At 52.7% G+C, this 17,854-nt stretch overlaps 1 protein-coding gene across 1 annotated transcript; it reads left to right on the top strand.

The window, feature by feature from the left end:
* Nucleotides 1-10,611: 10,611 nt before the first annotated feature.
* Nucleotides 10,612-17,407, top strand: HOXD3 (homeobox D3). The gene is made up of 3 exons (XM_059166962.1): nt 10,612-11,356; nt 11,985-12,591; nt 14,417-17,407. Exons 2-3 carry the CDS (start codon nt 12,057-12,059, stop codon nt 15,172-15,174), a joined length of 1,293 nt encoding a protein of 430 aa, XP_059022945.1. The 5' UTR covers nt 10,612-11,356; nt 11,985-12,056; the 3' UTR covers nt 15,175-17,407.
* Nucleotides 17,408-17,854: the final 447 nt, after the last annotated feature.

Genomic DNA, 17,854 nt, shown 5'->3' with positions numbered 1-17,854 from the left:
ATTTATTTATTTATTTAGGAAAATAAGTAACTTCCTAGGCTAAAAAGAGGCTCCAGGTTGGCTCTCTGTGTGGCCCGGGTTAGCCCTAGACCCCTTCAGTCTCTCTTTGTTTTGTGGTGGGAGAGAGACTTCCCTGCACGCGCCCCCTTCCCCCAACTCTGGAAGAGTGTTGGGTTCTGGGCCAAGCTGGGACTGGCCAGTGGCTACTGGGACCAGACCCCTCTGGCCTCCAGTCTTGGACGCCTACTTTTCCTGTGCTGTTCAGCCCCACTGGGGCCTCCTGCACCTGCCCCTCCTTCCCCTGGAGCCCCCTCCGCCCTTGAGACGACAATAAACACTCCCCACTATAAAAAGTGGCGTGCGCTATTTTTTTTTTTTTTTTTCTCCCGCGAGGGCTTTCTCTGGTCTTTGCCTGGCCTTGAAGAGTGGGCCAAGACAGGAGTCCCAAAATAGCTGGGGAGGGGGGGCTTGCTCGCGACAGGAAATGAGCAGGATGCATAAAATCAGACATGTGTCCTTAATATATGGAAGGGCTCGCCTCAGACGCGTGGACATGTGTATTTATAAGTGTGCAGACAGAAGTTTAAATATTCAGACACATTTTATGATTGTCCTCTGCCCGTCTTCTGGTTAATGGCTCCTCCTGTGCCCACCAATACATCAATACCGTGGTGTGTATTGAATCACGGGCAGGGACGAGGAGGAAGCGAGTCCATAGCCGAGCCCGCTTGAGTACAGTACAGTAAATCGGGACCCTCGGCAGACGGCGCTTCCCGCCCGCCCGCCATGTTGGGGAGCCCTCCCTGCCCCCCGCGCCTGGCTGGGCGGCCGGGGCTCGCCGGCAGCCGGGGGAGGGCCTCTCATAACCCGGAGAATTTTCAAAGTGCGAGGAAGATGATAAGAATAGATTTCTACAAGTCCCGACCACGTGATTGGCGAAATAATTAATTCAGCACGTCCCTTAAGAAACACGGAGTCGTCATTAATCTGCCACGCAAAGGGCTCTCTCCGACTTGGAAAGTGCAGGGATCCCAAGAATATCACCCGCCGAGGGGGGCCGCGCGGCGCCCCCAAGCCCTCCACCCTCGGGCCCCCAGTGGCGGGCGCGGGAGCGCGGCCAGCAGGTAAATATTTTGGCGACTTTTATTTCTCCAGATTTAAATCCTTAATGAACTTAGCTGTCAGGGCCGCTGACAAATAGTTCCCTTTGCTTCCTGATTTGGAACCGCGCGCCGGCGAGAAGTTGTTAGTGGCTTGGATGGTGACCTTTGGTTCAGCAAAGCTTTGCACTTATGAAAAATTACTGAGAGCGGCCGAGTGTGTGTCTGCGAGCGCGCGAGAGGGTGTGTGTGAGCATGTGGGGGTGTGCGAGGGGCGAGAGGCGAGGGGCGAGGGGCGAGGGGGCGAGGGGCGAGGGTGCGCGCGAGCTGCTCCGAAACAACAGGAGTTGTTAAAAACCCGCCCGGCTGGGGGACGCGCCTGGCGCACGCGGGCCGAGGTTGCCCGGTCGCCTGTGTCTACCGGGAACAATGGTCGCTGTCACGGCATCTGCTGCCTATTCTTAAACCGGTGAGAAAAGGCCCCGGCCCTCTTTTCAAGCGAGGGTCGTAAATTTTTCTTTGCGTCATAATAGAAGGCTATAAAATCGAGTTGAAATTTTACCCCAGGCAGGTTTTAACCAACAGATAATGATTTCCGAGTTGCTTCTCCCACTCCTCTCCTTTCCCACCCAAGCTCTGCTGCTTCTGTCACCCCCGCAAAGAGTTTCCCCTTCTTACCCTTAATTTTTGTATTTTTAATTTGGGCGAAGATCTAAAATAAAGGCACGGGTTAGAAGTCCCCACGGCTGGAGTAAGAGACCCCGGGGGCGAAAGGAAGCCTAGGGCAGGGATATGCGGGAGAGGCCAAGTCGTGGTGCAAAAGCTGTCTGTCCTGTCGCCTCCCATTTTAGCCTTTTTTTTCTCCCACCCTCCAAGGAGCCCTGAGGTCCCACTAGCCCCTCAGCTCCCACCCCACCCACTCCACCCGCAGCTTGCCAGGGGCTCTGGGTTGGGGCAGCAGCGGACATTCTCCTCCAGCTCGCAGCTCAGGGCCAGTGCCGGGGAGGAGAGCCTCTTTATTCGCCTTCTTCGCTCCCGCTCCCGTTGGCTTTGAGGATGATTTCCGCTAGCTGGAGTTGGCTGTGTTTGGTAGTTGTTTGGGGATTGTGTGTATGTTTTGATTTCTTTTTTGGTTTGTGTATATTTCCCCGTCAGGATAGAGACAAAGTTTCCTCCGCTATGAATTATACATTCAAACAATAATACATTAATTCAATTATTCAAAGATGACAAATGTTTATGTGTTTTGCAAGCGACTCCGACGCAGATTCCGGGCGCTTTCTCTGAGCTGCTTGCGTTTTTCTCAATGAGAATTTGCTCCCCTCCCTCCCCAATCCCACCCACCCCGACCCACCTCAACATCCCCTGGTAGGCCCAGAGAGGAGCCCACAAAAGCCTGCCTAGCCCCGCTGGCAGCCGGGCAGCCAGCAGTCTCCCAAGTCCTGGGCTTGGCGGGCACCGGCCCGGGCTATTTTATCAGTGTGACAATTGCCCGGGTTGATGTGATAAATCATCGTAAGTAATTCCTGAAAGGGTGCGAGGCTGTTGGGGGCCGGGCGAGGACTGTAAATCTTTCCGGTTTATTGCTCTATGAACATATGCTCCGATTGAAGAAGGCTTAGATCCTTTCCTGGAGACAAATTCCCGCAAATCGGCCCCCCTCTTTGGCAGGAGATTAACACTTGCTGCGGGCCCGTTGCTCTGCCCCTGGCGGGAGGCTGGGGGCAGGATCCTCCGGGTGGGGGTGAGCTGGGGGCACCTACAGTCCAGCTTCTAGAGGCCTCCCGAGTGGGCCTCCAGCCAGGCCCGGCCAGGTGAACAAAAGGAGGAACTCCCTGACCCGTCTAGGGGCTCGAGCCTGTGACCTGTCCTCGGGGACTTCTGTGCTTCTTAAGGGGGGATGAGGAGGACTTTACCCCCTTCTCCCCGGCTCTTCCGGAGCTGCCGAGCACATTCACGCTCGCTTTCGCCTGTCGGAGACTTTGCAAGCGGTGACAGGGCATCTGCTCCGTGCCCATTGCCACTGAGAAGCAACACTGGCCATGACAACGATACTTCGGGGATGGGGTGGAGAATCCCGCGTTGCGGGATTCCGGGGTGCAGGTCGGGCCGGGAGAGGGCCATGGGGCGGGGCGGGGGGTGGTAGCTCTTGGCAGGCTCGGACTTAGAGGCTGGTCGCTCACCCTGGCTGGGAGCTTAACTCTTTCTCACACGCAGAATTGCGACGGTAAATTCCGCCCGACCACTTGGAGAGTGTTGGGAACAGGTCCCGATGTGCTATTTCTAAACAGAAGCTCCCTTGACTCCCAGATCAGCCCGACCAGGACTGATACCGCAGGCTCCTCGCTTTCTGGGAGGCGCCGCAGGAAGCGGGAAGCCGCGGCCTGTCAGTCACGGGGCCAGCGGATTCCGTGGGCCCGGCCCAGGTTGGGAGGCGCGCAGGTCTCGGCAAACAGCGGCTCTGCGCCTCGGGGGCTCCAGGCCGCGGGCGCCCGAGTGGAGTGCGCAAGGCGCGGAGAGGGGAAACCGCTACCGGTCTGGCCTGCTGCTTAGGCGTCTTTTCTGGCTCTCGGGAGTGGTGGCTCCGCCGCCGCGTCTGCGGAACGAGCCAAGGCCTCGAGCAGTGGTGAGGGTGGGGGTGGAAGTGGGGGGTTGGGGTTCCCCCGGAGTGTCTGGCCTGGTCTGGGAGCTGGAGTCACCCACCTTAGGGCCGGAGCCTCTTCTGTGCCACAACTAATTGTCTCGTCCCGGGAGGGGGAGAGTAGCGCGTCCGCCTAGGCAGAGCCTTGCCTGGGTGCGTGCGGATGCGAGGTACCGGGCTCGGCCGGCCGGGGAGCTAAGGGAACCCTGGGCCTCTGATGCTCCACAGCCGCCTCCGGAGACGGCTCTGAGAGGCAGCCTCTAAAATTTCCAGTCCGTGGGCCAGTCCGGTGGAAGGCCGGGGCAGGGTCAGAGGTCGTGGGGGGAGAGACTCTAGCGCCCCCATCCCACTGCCGGCGGCCAGGCTGGGGCTGGGTTGGTCCCGAACGAGACGGGGACTTTCTTTCCGCTCCATGCCCACCCATGTCTGCTCCGGGGAATGGGCCCAGATCCCACGCTTCCTGCCCCTCCTCCAAGCCCCCAGGCCTGGCTGCGCTCCGGGGCTGGATGGCGTGAAAGTTTCAGCCTCAATCAGTACAATCTTCCCTCGGGGTCACGTGAACAAATATGCTCGCATTTGAAGGCAGCGTCTGTATTTCCCGACTATGAGGGGGTTTCCGGGGCTCTCTCCAAATCCAGAAAGGGCCACATTCCGAAAGCAAAACAAACCCCGAGCTCTGGGGGGTCTGGGAGGGCTGGGCAGGAACCCAGGAGAGGGTGGGGGCTCGGGTGGCCGCCGCTCTGGGCCTGGGAGCGGACAGGCGGGCGGGTGGACCGACGGGCGCGCAGCGCGGGCGAAGCCAGCTCGGGGACTACGAACTCGTTCCTCCTGCGTTTATTGGTAGTTGAACCTCAGCCTGGTTCCGTTCTACCGGGAATTCTGTGTGCTCGGGTATATGGCCGCGTCTGCGAGCGCGCAAGACCAGGGTTGGGACAGTGTTGTCTGCAGACAAAGGGGGAAGGCTAGCTCTGCCCCCCACTGGCGCCCCCTCTGAGGCCGAGGACACCAGGTTTATGATAAATTGGGATCCAGGTAAGCAATTGCATGACAAAATGGAAATCTTCGGGCACCGGGCTGCTTGCTGCCCTGAATGGGATACTAAATATGATTTATTTTGTGTAATCTGTGATCTTGATTATTGCCAATTGGTGAGGCAGTCCGCGTAGACCTAGATACACTTCTACATATACATCGAGGACGGTGATTAATCGTAAGGAGGTGCGCTTTGTGGGGGTGCTCCCCGCCTACCCAAAGGTTAGGAGGACACACTACCTTGCCAGGCTTGGGGGGTGGCTGATGGTAGGGTTGGAGAGGGAGGAGGTGGCAGTTTGAGGAGAGGGTCGGTGAAGGGGTTGGGGGCTGGAGGAAGTATTTTGGGGGTAAATGTGCAGTTGCGAGAATGGGCTGGAAAATGAAATGAATAAAAAGAAACTTTTTTACACTGTCACTGCCAAAGTAAGATGGAGCGTCATATTAATTCCATGTCTTGGGCTGCCTGGCTGGGCACAGGCAGGTTGATTTATATGTATTTAAAATAAACTCTGTGACCAGCCAGCTCCCTGCATTGTTCTGGGAGCTAGCTCCACATACTCATGCCTTTATCTCTTGCTGCTGGCTTAATACTTTTTTCCTTTAGAGGTTAAAGTGCTACTCAGGCTTTCTCCCCCCAATTCAAGAGAACCCCCAAACTACTCAGAAGAGTTTGAGAGGCTCCTCCACATGCCCCCTCACTAATCTAGGTTTTGACTTCCGTAGTGTCAGAGAAAAGATTCAGGGCTCCTGAGTTCTTCTCCCCGAAGAACCTAGGACGAAAGCTAAATCATATTTTGGCTTCTAAATTCCTTGCATCCTTTTGTTTACTGGATCCTGTGGCTCCTGGCTGGAGGAGGACAGGACAATTCATCCTGGGGTTTTTCCCGGGTCCAATGCCCAAATAAGCAGCTCCATGAGTCCAAGTGAGCAGCTCCGGGCTCAGGAGAATGCCACACAGCCGGGCCAGATTGGGCCTCTGTAGGGAAGGGTCCCAAAAAGCAAGGAGCAGACCTTTACCCTAAGTTGGGACAGGCCCTAGCTAGAGAGGGGACTGACTTCCAAGGGCATCGCCATCAAAGGAGAGCAGGAAAGTTGTTTTGTCAATCGCCTGCTCTTGGCTCCATCAGAACTTAAAGTCGCTGGACATTTTTCTTCGCCTGCTGCCTTGGAGCGGCGCGCCTGCCAACTTAGTCAGCTGAATCCAATTACTGCGAGCAGCATTTCATTTGGCCCCATGGAGCACTCACTTATAACTTCCCCGAAAATTTCAATAATCCGCACCAAGGCTCCCTATCCTAAAGACTTTTACAGGGGATGCTGGTGGGGGTTGGGGTATAGGGCCGGGTCTGCCTCAGACCAGCTCTTCACTGACAGCTCACAGATAGGGCTACCTCCTGCTCCCCCAATTTCTGGCTGTGGAAAGGGTACTTGAGCTGGTGGACCAGAGCCAGCCGGGTTCAGCCTGTGATTCTGGGCAAGCAGGAGGCTGATGTTGGGCCTGGGCTGGACAGTGGGTGGGCTGAGCAGGAAAGAGCGTGAGAAGGCAGCGGGGACTCTGGGTGGCCCAACTTTGTCCCCCTTGGGGTCCTTTTTCTTTTTCCCTTCCCAAGCCTGCACCAGAGCACAGGGTGCACGGGGCATTCCAGAGCACCCAGGAGCACACTTACCCTGTTCCTCCATGGCTGGGAAAAGAAAAGCTATAGGCAGCACGGGGCTGGCCCTGGTGGCCTCCCAATTTAGCTCTCTTCTGAGGGGAAGATCCTACTTTCAAAGAACCCTCTTTTAAAAATAAAATAAAATAAAATAAAATAAAATAAAACAGTCAAGCGGCAAAAGTTGATGTCCGTTCCCATGAATGTATCATATAAAGTGGCTTCGGGGCCCACCAGTCAGGTTCTAGGACCTGGGTAAAGTATGCCCCTGCTGCACAGCCCTCCGGGGCAGCCCCCTGAGCCTGAGGCTGGCTTGGAAGCTCAAGCCCTGGCAAGATATTAGGAGCCCTACGGGCCGGGATCTCTCTGAGGCGCTTCCGTTGGGTGTTCATTAAGGGGTGAGTTATTGCCGTGTGAGCCAAAGGTCACTTCAAAGGCTTATGGCTTCGTGCTCTGGTCTTTAGAAGGGACCGGATCGCTTTGTGTGGGGCTTTCTCCTGCGTGGTTTAGTGTTTGCAAACTACTGAGTCGACAAATTGCACAGGGCAGATGCAAGAGGGGGGATTCTGTCTCTCCTTTGGCCTGACCTGAACAGGCACCCGTTAGGCACCCACAGTGGTGGGCAGCTTGGGTCTGCTTCTGGGTGAAGGTGGAAGGGATGTTTGTTTCTTGGATGGTTTGCGGCCTAATCCCAACCCAGGAATGGGTGAGCAGCCTAGTCCAGGAAAATAATGGGTACCTACTGTAATAAAATAAATTCAGGGGAACCCTTCAATATACAACGTACAAACCAGGAAATAGCACCCAGCTCCTTTTCCACTGGGGCTGAGTAGGACAGCCATTGACTAGGACCTACCCAGGCCCATCCACATATTCCTCCTCTTCTTTCTGGGGCCCTATTCTGTAGCCTTCTTCCCGCCCTAATTCTGCAAGTTCTCTTTCACTCCTAGGAGGGTGGGCTTGGCCTGGGAGATTGTACTTAGAGGCTAGTTGAAGCAGGAGGAGAGAACTAATTCCCCTTGTGCCTTTGACTCACTTACCCCATCCCCTGCCTGAGGGTCTGGCATTTTCCTCAAGTCAGAGCTCTTCCTTCCCTCATCGCGTCAAAGACTTTGTGTTAAAGTCCACTCACTCTCTAGAAGCCAACCAAGTCTCCTTTCTGCCTGGGGGAAGGCGCCTGGAATGACTGCGGGCAACATACATATACAATAGTCACATTGATTAAGACACCCTTAAAAGGGGTAAAGTCTCTCAACATGTTTGGGTAAGAAAGAAGCAACTGCCACTGAGAGTTTTCCATTTTGTTCCAGATCTGCCTCAACAGAATATCAAAAGGAACCCGAAGAACCAAAAAAGAGTTACCGACAAAATTTGAGAACACACACACACACACACACACACACAAATTGTGGTGAGTAGTGTGATTTAAAAAAAATAATTTCCACTACAATTCCATCTATCCTACAACTCAAGGTAGCCATCTCAGGATTCATACATCAAGACATAAAACAAAGGGCAGCTTTGAAGTGGATCACCTCAGTGTGAACTGCTGCCCGTTACATGATAACCGATCATCGGCCTTCAAATTTATGGTCATTTAATGGGGTGAACCCAGTGCCTTAAATGCAGGGTGTATTAAGTATTGAGTTATCTGGGCTAAATAAGGATGATTTAGAAGGCGCACTCAGGGCTTCCCATAGGGCAGAAGAGGCTCAGGCTGAGAGCTGGAAAGAAAGACCTCGGGCAGAAAGCTATCCCAGCTCTGCAGCAAATATATCCTCACGGAGCAACCCGGAAAAGGGGTGGTTTCGGAATCCCAAAGTAGCAAAGCCAACAGGGAGCAAGAATCGTTGCCATGTTCCAGAGAATTAACGGGGATGCCCAGCAAGAGTCTGGTACGCCAAAAAGAGATCTGTGGGCTTCCGAGGCCCTGGTTTAGGAAGAAACAGGGAGAGGAGCCAAGGCCAACTGGAACCTTAGAAACATTTGAGACAACAGAAACAACCGGCAAACCATCGCCTCCCCCTTCTCTTTCAACTTGCCCTGACTCTACCAGTCCATAATTTACTAGGACCACCGACCAAGTCCCAGCCCGGCGACTGCCGCCCCTTCCCTCCCCAAGCCCTTCGGTGTGTTCACGGCCCCGGCGGGCGAGCGAGCGCCGGGCGGGCCTCCTCGCATCCAGCGAGCCTCTCGGCGTCCCCAGGCAGCGGCGGGCAGCAGGTCTTCGGCCCCTGGCGAGGCAGCGCGCGTCCCGTCCCGCGTCCGGCCGCCCCGCAGAGCTGCTCCGAGAGGCGGGCAGTGGCCACTTTATATAGTCTCCCTGCTCGCGGGGCGCGGGGTCGGCCAAAGTGCGGAGTAGGGAATTCTTTTGCTGCTCTTCCTCCTACGCGGAGCCTGTTTTCCACTTCTGAAAAGTGCCGGGCCTTGGGAAGTGTTTTTCTTTTCATTCCTTACTGAAGCGTTTACTGCCGCCTTGCTTGCAGTCATAAATTTTGTTACAAACCACAATGACAGGTGCATTGATATGCACCGTGAGAGCTCCAGCTGCTTAATAACCCCGTCCCCTGGCCGCTGTGAGCGCCTTTTATTTATTCGGTATCATATTAGGTATTGATCCTGGGCAGAATTAAGTGCAATGAGGAAGTATCAGGGTTCGGCGGCTTCAGACGCTCGGCGGGTGCGGTGGTCCAGCGCGGCCCAGGCGGCCGAGGGTGGTCGCTTTGAGGCCGCCTTCCTTCTGGCTGGGGACCCTTCGGCCCTGCACTCCCAGCCTGCGGTTGGGCCTCCGAGCTGAGTTGGGCAACCTCCCGGGACCGTGAGAAAGATCCGACCCAGATCCCGCTTAGTGCCCCTACCCTAGAAGGGGCCAGGGGTTGTGTCGTGGGGTTCTGGGGAGGCTGCCCGGGCCGGAGCCCCGGGGGTTGAGGGGAGAAGGAAGGAGAGAAAAGGGCAGCGAGGACTTCGCAGACCGCCCCTCCCCCTACAGGGGCTAGTCTTCACCCCAAGGCATTTGGGTCCCGGAGCAAAAATGAGCAGAGGTACCAAAGGGCGAAAAAAAGAAAGCCTTTAAAAAAAAGGGGGGGGGTGATCGAAAAGATGAGCCACTGAACAGTTGACCATTGTCCAAGTGATTTATGACCCATTCCTGCTTTTTAGGTTCAAGCAGAGTTCACAAGGAGTAGGGATTTCTGGAAAGAAATAAGCCTTTTTTTTTTTTTAAACCAATTTTGTAACAATATTCTCGGGTTCTGTTTTAGGACAGTTGGTTTCTTTGGGACATTATCATATGGATGTGGGGGAAGGCTGCAAAGCCCTTCCTGGTGAGGAGAGGACCGCTCTCCTCCCTTCTGGGGCAGTAGACATTGGGGTGTCATCAAATAGGCCTTGAAATTCCTTAAGACAGTGAAAACAGATGCAGGAGAACAGGCGCTGAGGTTATTCATGAAACTGCCAAGTATTTACACTTTTGAGGCCCAGTACACAGGGCTTCTTCAGGAATATGCCATAGGAACAAATATATATGTAAAGCCATCTGTTTCAAAGACCTGGTCAGTAGCCAAAGAAGCTACTTTAATGTGATTTGTCCACCTATTGAGATAAACTTGGTCAACCTGGGAGGAAGGGTAGGGGGGGCATGTATTTTGCTTCCACAGTTCTAAATGAAATGACAGAAGCAGCAGTGAGTTCTGGTGGTCTGAGTGTCAGATGTGACCATTTTGACATCCGGAGAGCCTACGATTAAGATCCTTGGAACCAGGATCCAAGAAAAGTCCAGAAACAAAGCTAGAATACCCGGTTCTTTGCCTTGGGGGCAAACACATCAATATTAGTCACAGGATGGGGATGTAACTTTCCATTTGATATTCAGTAACTTTAATAGAGGATGATCAAGAAAATGAATGAAAGAAAGATTAAGACCAGCTTTGCTAAGTAGATATCTTAACTGAATACATTTAAGAACAATAAAAGAAATAATTCCTAAAACACATCCTAGTATTCTGTTATCCCATTGAAAAGGGCCTGTGTCTTTACAAGATAAATGCCAGATTCCCTTATATTTTAAAACAAAAAGGGCAACAATACTACCAAAGAAAGGCTAATATGAAGAATTTTAAAAATAGGGCTCTTTGGTGAAAGTGGAGGAGAAATGAGTGAATGGAGGAGTGGTTTTGATCCCAGTGGTCAAATCCATTAGGCCACATAAGTTGTCTAGACAATGTGGTCCATCATGATGACCATGATGGAAGCCTGGGGAGTTTTGAGGAAGGAAAGGTGCCTGAAAGAGGAGATCAAGAATGAAGACCAGCGAGCTGACCTATGAGTTTTCTTTATCAAGCAGACAAAAGTGGTTGAATGGTATTAGTTATACTTTAACTCCTTAGGAGTCTGGAGAAGGGGGTGGAGTGGGTGAGAAGGGAAACCCCCATTAAGAATCAGAGGACACAAAAGGGATAGAATTTTCTTAGTTTTTTTTCTTCTTCTAATTCTGGGTCCATTCATCATGGCATGGGAAGTTCTCTCATTGGCTGTGGAGTGGGTGGAGTTGGGCTGTCCTGAAGGATCCAGAGCAGAGGTCAATAATAATATATATTTACACAATAGATGCAAGATAAAAATGATATAGTTATATTATAAAGCGTCCTATGTTCTCTCATGCTCCATGCATTTCAAATTCTAAACCTCTTCACCCTTTCCAGTATCCATTTAAAAGTAGTACAGGACAAAGTAAAGACTAGAAAAATGTAGATGAAAGAGAAGAAACATTTTCTAGCCTCAAAATAAGTTTGGGAGTCTAAGTGTTCTTGGTTTTTATCTCTTAGTCCATTTCACAGGGCTGACCCACAGAGTTCACTGGGCGGATTCTCACCCTGTCACCAGAAAGTGGACTATCTGGGTCTTCATGAAAGATGCTGTGATTTTGAAATCAGGTGGGGGAGATACTTTTTCTTTTTCTTCTTCTTCTTCCCCCTCCTCCTCCTCCTCCTCTTCTTCTTCTTCTTCTTTTTTGAGAGTTCTGGCTGTTCTGAGTGTGTTATAGAGCTTTCTTTTTTCATCAACACCCTCGGGTGTCCCAATGATTAACTGATTGACCCATACATTCACTCATTCAACAAGCATTTACTGTACTTACTACAGAGAGGGCACTGGGCTGGGTGTTAGGAATATATAGATGAATAAGACACAGTCCTTGCCTGCAAGGAGCTCGAAGTCCAGCGAGAGACTCAGCCATTAAAATGTATGAGGCCATAAGTGCTTTTCTATGCCATTTCAAAAGCTAAATTGATGATCTTGAAGAAAGAAAATAGTTTCTGGATGGGGAGGAAGCCCCTTCTCTTGGATAGAATTGAGCTCAAGAGAAGGAAAGGTCTTTCCTTATGTTTATGAGAAATTCCTTCTGACTTTTGCAAGGTTCAAATACGCTGAACGTCATAAAATCTCAGATCCTCCCCCTAGGAAGTGGGTAGGCAGCAGAGAGCACAGGCTAGCTGGTCCTTCTATATTGACTATCTTGTCAGTTACAGTCCCTCTGGGGCCTTTCACTTTTCTTCTCCACAGGTCACCTGGAGCCTGGGGCTACCCCAGCCCTCTCAGGGCAGACCTCCGAAGTGAAAGAGACAGTGGTGGTCAATGTTATTTGAGCTGGGTCAGCAGGCCCTGGAACTTCCCAAGTGCACGATGCAGAAGGCTGCTTACTATGAAAACCCAGGACTCTTCGGAGGCTATGGCTACAGCAAGGAGACCTATGGCTATGGCACCCCCCATCAGCCTTACCCACCCCCTGCTGCTGCCAGCTCCCTGGACACTGATTACCCGGGCTCTGCCTGTTCTATCCAGAGTTCCGCACCTCTGAGAGCCCCAGCCCACAAAGGAACTGAACTCAATGGCAGCTGTATGAGGCCTGGCACTGGGAACAGCCAGGGTGGGGGTGGTGGTAGCCAGCCTCCTGGCCTGAACTCAGAGCAGCAACCACCACAACCCCCTCCTCCGCCACCAACCCTGCCCCCATCCTCGCCCACCAATCCTGGAGGAGGAGTGCCTGCCAAGAAGGCCAAGGGTGGGCCCAATGCTTCTGGCTCCTCAGCCACCATCAGCAAGCAGATCTTCCCCTGGATGAAAGAGTCCCGACAGAACTCCAAGCAGAAGAACAGCTGTGCAACTGCAGGTAGCTCTCTGAGGCGGCTCCTCCTAGGCTAAGTGCCCCAGAATGACCCCAAGAAGCTAGCTCACCTAGGAAGCAAGAGACCTGGGGCTGCAAGTGCAGCTTTGGAGGCCATAGATGTACACTTGTACTCATGCAGAAATGGCCTTTCTTCTTAGTGTCCCCGATTGGAGCCATGCCCTTACAGGGAAAGGGAGCTCCATTCCAGGCTGCTGGTGCCATTGCTGGACAACTCACACAGTTATGACTAGGTGGCCTTTTTCTTATATTGACCTTCTATCTGCTTTCTTGGGCTGCTGGTCATGACTTAGCTCCTTCTTCCGTCTGACGGCTCCTCAAAACTTGAAGTCAGGTATTATGAGTCTCCAAGCATGGGTTCTTATGTAGCCTATAACACAGGAATCCCACTCCCTTTAATTAATAAAAACTAAAGTCTGTGGAGTGCTAATCTGGTTCCATGTTAACAACCAGGCTAAATGCTTTATAAGCATTATCTAATTTAATTTAAAAAAAAAGCACCCTTTGAGGTAGGTATATGATAACAGTTCCATTTTACAGATAAGGAAACTGTGAGTTGCCCAAGATCTCAAAGCCACAGAATGGCACACTTGAATCCAACCAGGGCCTCCAAGCCATGATCTCTACTTGGTCTACCCCAGCCCAGTTCTTCCCATCCCAGCAAATCCATACTGGGAAGGGGCATATCCTAGGGGAAAAGGAAGTGCTCTGAAATGGGAGCAGCCTTGAGGTTCTCTTCCTGAGAAGGGAGATCCTAGAGTTGAGATCTTCTGTGGATCCATTCAGGATATGTGGAAGAAGATGGACAGGCCCAGGAGCTCTAAGGTCTGCTGCCTCTCTTCACTCAGCCTTGCTTGGCTCCTAAAATTTTCTGGCCTTGTGTCCTTTGACGCAGTTTATCTTCAGGTAGATGAATTTGGTTACAGGTCTAGGGCTAGTGTGAGGTCTCAAGTCTCTGGTTAGCCAGGATCTCTCCGGGGCTGCAGCTCCTAGGGGGAAAGTGCCTTCTAGCTTGTAAGCTTCTTCCGCCCCTCCTTCCCAGCTACAAGCCCGGCCCCTTCTTCCCAGGAGAAATCCATTTGTACAACCAGGGAGGGAGGGACAAGCTGCTGAGGGAGGGGGGTAATGGAAACCCAGGTTGAGACTGCTGTCCTAGCCCTGAAATACTCAAAATGCACCCAGGCTGGCCTTGGAGCCCCGGAAACTGTGGGGCGGTATTTTTACGGTTTATCAGTTCCCTGAGTTGGGGTGCAGAGCCCTTCGGTGCAGCTGAGCTGGAGTGAGGTCCCCACATCTCCATCCTCATTCTGTGCTTCCTGGAGTGCTTTGCCCAGGAGCCAGCCCCAGAGCAAGGGGGTGGAGGAGGGTGCCTTTCTCCCTAACCCCCCAGCAGAGGTTGGGAAGAGTGTTCAAAGAAGTCTGGCCCTTCTTTAATGGGGGCTGGGAGTGGGGGCTAGGCCCTACCAGCTGCTACTAGTCTCTCATTAAACTCCTCCACAGCCTTAGCCTTAGGGACAGGATGATGGACTAGGCTGGAGGGGAGGAGGCGGCAGAGTGAATCGGACCTCAGAAGGCAGATGGGTGTGTGTGTGTGTGTTCAGGTGCAACTCATAGGTAGGACCGGGGTGTGTGAGGTCCCACTAGGAGTCTCACCTCTCAGACGTCCCCCTCCCCCACTCCAGCCAGCCAGCAGTAAGGTTGGGGGAGGGATGGAAGAAGAAAAGGGAGCCAGAGAAGCACCCTGCTCCGGCCCTGGGTGCCCACCACCCCCCTACCGCTCAGCATCTCCTCTATCTCCCTTCCTGCCCAGGAGAGAGCTGCGAGGATAAGAGCCCGCCGGGCCCGGCGTCCAAGCGGGTGCGCACGGCATACACCAGTGCACAGCTGGTGGAGCTGGAGAAGGAATTCCACTTCAACCGCTACTTGTGCCGGCCGCGCCGCGTGGAGATGGCCAACCTGCTGAACCTCACCGAGCGCCAGATCAAGATCTGGTTCCAGAACCGGCGCATGAAGTACAAGAAGGACCAGAAGGCCAAGGGCATCCTGCATTCGCCGGCAGGTCAGTCCCCGGAGCGCAGCCCGCCGCTGGGCAGCGCCGCCGGCCACGTGGCCTACTCCGGCCAGCTCCCGCCGGTGCCCGGCCTGGCCTACGACGCGCCCTCGCCGCCCGCCTTCGCCAAATCTCAGCCCAACATGTACGGCCTGGCCGCCTACACGGCGCCGCTCAGCAGCTGCCTGCCACAGCAGAAGCGCTACGCGGCGCCCGAGTTCGAGCCCCACCCCATGGCCAGCAACGGCGGCGGCTTCGCCAGCGCCAACCTGCAGGGCAGCCCGGTGTACGTGGGTGGCAACTTCGTCGACTCCATGGCGCCCGCGTCCGGGCCCGTCTTCAACCTGGGCCACCTCTCTCACCCGTCTTCGGCCAGCGTGGACTACAGCTGCGCCGCGCAGATTCCCGGCAACCATCACCATGGACCGTGCGACCCTCATCCCACCTACACAGATCTCTCGGCCCACCACTCGTCTCAGGGACGCCTGCCCGAGGCCCCCAAACTGACGCATCTGTAGCGGCCGCCGCCGGCCGGAACTCGCGGCGCTATTACCTCTTTTGCTTTGGTGGCGGGGGTGGCGGGCGGGGCCCGCGGGGTAGCTCGGTGACCCCCCTCCCTCGCCCTGGCCCGGTCGCCGCCTCCCGGGTCTCGGGCCAACAGCGGCCGAGACGCAGGCGACTGGGCCTCCCCTCCAGGCGCTCCCTCCTTTGGGTGACTCGCCATAAATCAGCCGCACGGATTCTCCTCTGTAACCCTGACAGTGCCATATACTGCGGACCGAGGGACTCTAATCTGGTAATGGTGTCCCGAAGGTAAGTCTGAGATCCATCCGCGGCGCGCTGTGCAGAGGGACCAGCGCCCGGACAGCCCCGGGCCTGGCCCGAGTCTAGCTTAGTTGCGGAGACCTTAATTTATATGCTCCTTCCTGTCCCGTAAGGATTGCAACGGACTCAACGATCTGTATTTATTATTTGAAGCGAGTCATTTCGTTTCTTTCCCTGATTATTTATCCTCGTCTTAATGTATTTATGTGTATATTTGTAGAATTCTCCAGCCAAGCTTAGGAACGCGCTCCCAGGCCGCGTGGGCCACGTTTCACCTCTTTAGTCCCCTTGGTCTGAACTAGTTGAGAGAGTAGTTTTTGAACAGTTGTAACCGTGGCTGGTGTTTGTAGTTGATGTAAAGGATTAAGACCGCAAATTGTCCTTCATGGGTAGAGTCAGGCGGCCCCGCGGCGTGGCACCACACCAGTTACTCATTTCTGAACAGCCGCAGCCCTCACCACTCGACACAGTTTATTGATTTCAAATTGTCTGGTACTATTTGAACAAATATTTAGAATAAAAAAATTTCTCAGTCCGAAGTGTATCTGTGTTAATCACGCACACTTGGAAGTAGATCACTTTGCCTTTTATCTTTCGCACAATCCCAATAGAAGGCCCCCAAATAGGCTGACTCTTTGATATATATATATTTTTCCATTTATTTGGAATCTGGTACACGAGCTGGTTCTGGGGATACTTGATTACACTGCAGCATTGACCTGAGGGTTGGAGGGGGGGTGGGAATCTGAGGATGCAAGCCTAGAAACATCCTGGATGGGGTAATTTGGGTAGGGCTTTGTGCTCTGCCTGCTGTGCTGTTTCCATCACCCTCTTTTTAGACACAAATCGACTTTTTTTTAGATTGCATTTACATTGGGGAGGCCAGCGCTAACTTTTCTGCGCTAATAACAAAATAAACCTTAAAAGAATACTGACAATCAAAGAAAAGACACAAGTAAAGTTGTAGGAAGATCTGAGTTATGAAAAAGCTAAGGTGCACAAAAAGAAACGGTCATTTGTAGACACACACCTAAGCTTTTTCTTTAGGAAATGCTGTCAGGACTTTTTCCTTTTTAATGGTTGGTGGTTCATTTCTAAAGTAAACAAACGTTGCCCCACGATGTAAAGTAATAAAAGTTTCATTAATGGAACATAACAAGTATAAACACCTTGTTTATTCCTGTTTCTTTGTACAAAACGGGCAAAAATGTCTTCAAGGGTTTATATCCATTTTGTAAATATTAGCATGGCTTTAGCCAGGGGCGGACAACGTCCACCCACTTCTCTATAAGGAGACACTTGGAAAGCGCCTTCAGATAAGGTTCGATTCTTTTGTATTTCAGCAACGTTGGCCCACGCATCTCTATTTGGTTTGACAAATAATGCAACTCCTACTACATCCCCCGGTGACACGAGGTGAAATTCCCATTGTGTGCAAATAATTTAACTTCTGATCTTCTGGTGGAACAACAATCGTTTCTATTTGGATGTTTGTGTTTCGCTAAATGATGGCTCAAATAATATTTAGTTTCCTTGTCCCTTTGTGCTGTTTTTAAAAATGGCATGTTAGATTGGGGGTGGGAGGGGGCTATTCTTTTGCTCAATTTCACTTTATCTGAGCAGGTTTAGAGTATCCATGTTGTAGAAGTGTATCAACAGAATAAATGACTTCAACTGAAGGGATATTTTACCCACTTTCAAGGCTTAACATTGTTTTCTATGAGATTTGCATCCATAGGCAGAATTTCTAATTGTCTTGTAAGAAATTATTTTTTAAGCTATTAGGGAAGTCGAAGAAGAGCTTGCTGCCTTGCAGGGATTACAACAACCTTTCTTAACTGGCGAAATATTAAATAGATGAATTATCAGGCTGTTTAGATTCAGCCCGGTTTTCCCTCATCTCCTCTTCCTACCATAAATAATAATAAAAATACATAATGCATTATGGCTCCAGGCGTTTTCCAGCGCGGTGTGTTACCGCAGGAGTATCTGCTGAGTCTGCGGGTGTCTGCGAAGGCCCCAAGTGTCATCTGTGGCTTAGGGTTTCATGGATTAGACTTTAAACGGTGTCTGGGCCGGCTGACATCAGCTTCCTCTCACACCGAGGCTCCAAAGAAGTGCGGGGTTGGGGGCCCGGAGGCGCCCCTCTCTAGTGGGGTGGGGGAGTTTGCTTTGGACAAATCGGCTTTCTCTCACCTTTGGAGAAAGGTACCCCGAGGCTCGGATTCTTTCCTGCCATTGGCCTGAGTGTCATGTGATGGGCACACTAGGTCGCTGAGGGGGGGTTGGGGGGGCGCGGTGGCGAGTCTGGGTTGGCGCTTCCCACGCGGCCGACAGCCAGGGCGAGAGGGGGGTCTCCGGCACAGCCATTTA

Source organism: Mustela lutreola, chromosome 3 (genome assembly GCF_030435805.1).
Source record: "Mustela lutreola isolate mMusLut2 chromosome 3, mMusLut2.pri, whole genome shotgun sequence".
NCBI classification, from domain to species: domain Eukaryota; kingdom Metazoa; phylum Chordata; class Mammalia; order Carnivora; family Mustelidae; genus Mustela; species Mustela lutreola.
Note: the sequence above shows the minus strand (reverse complement) of the source record. Positions and strands in the feature narration are given on the sequence as shown.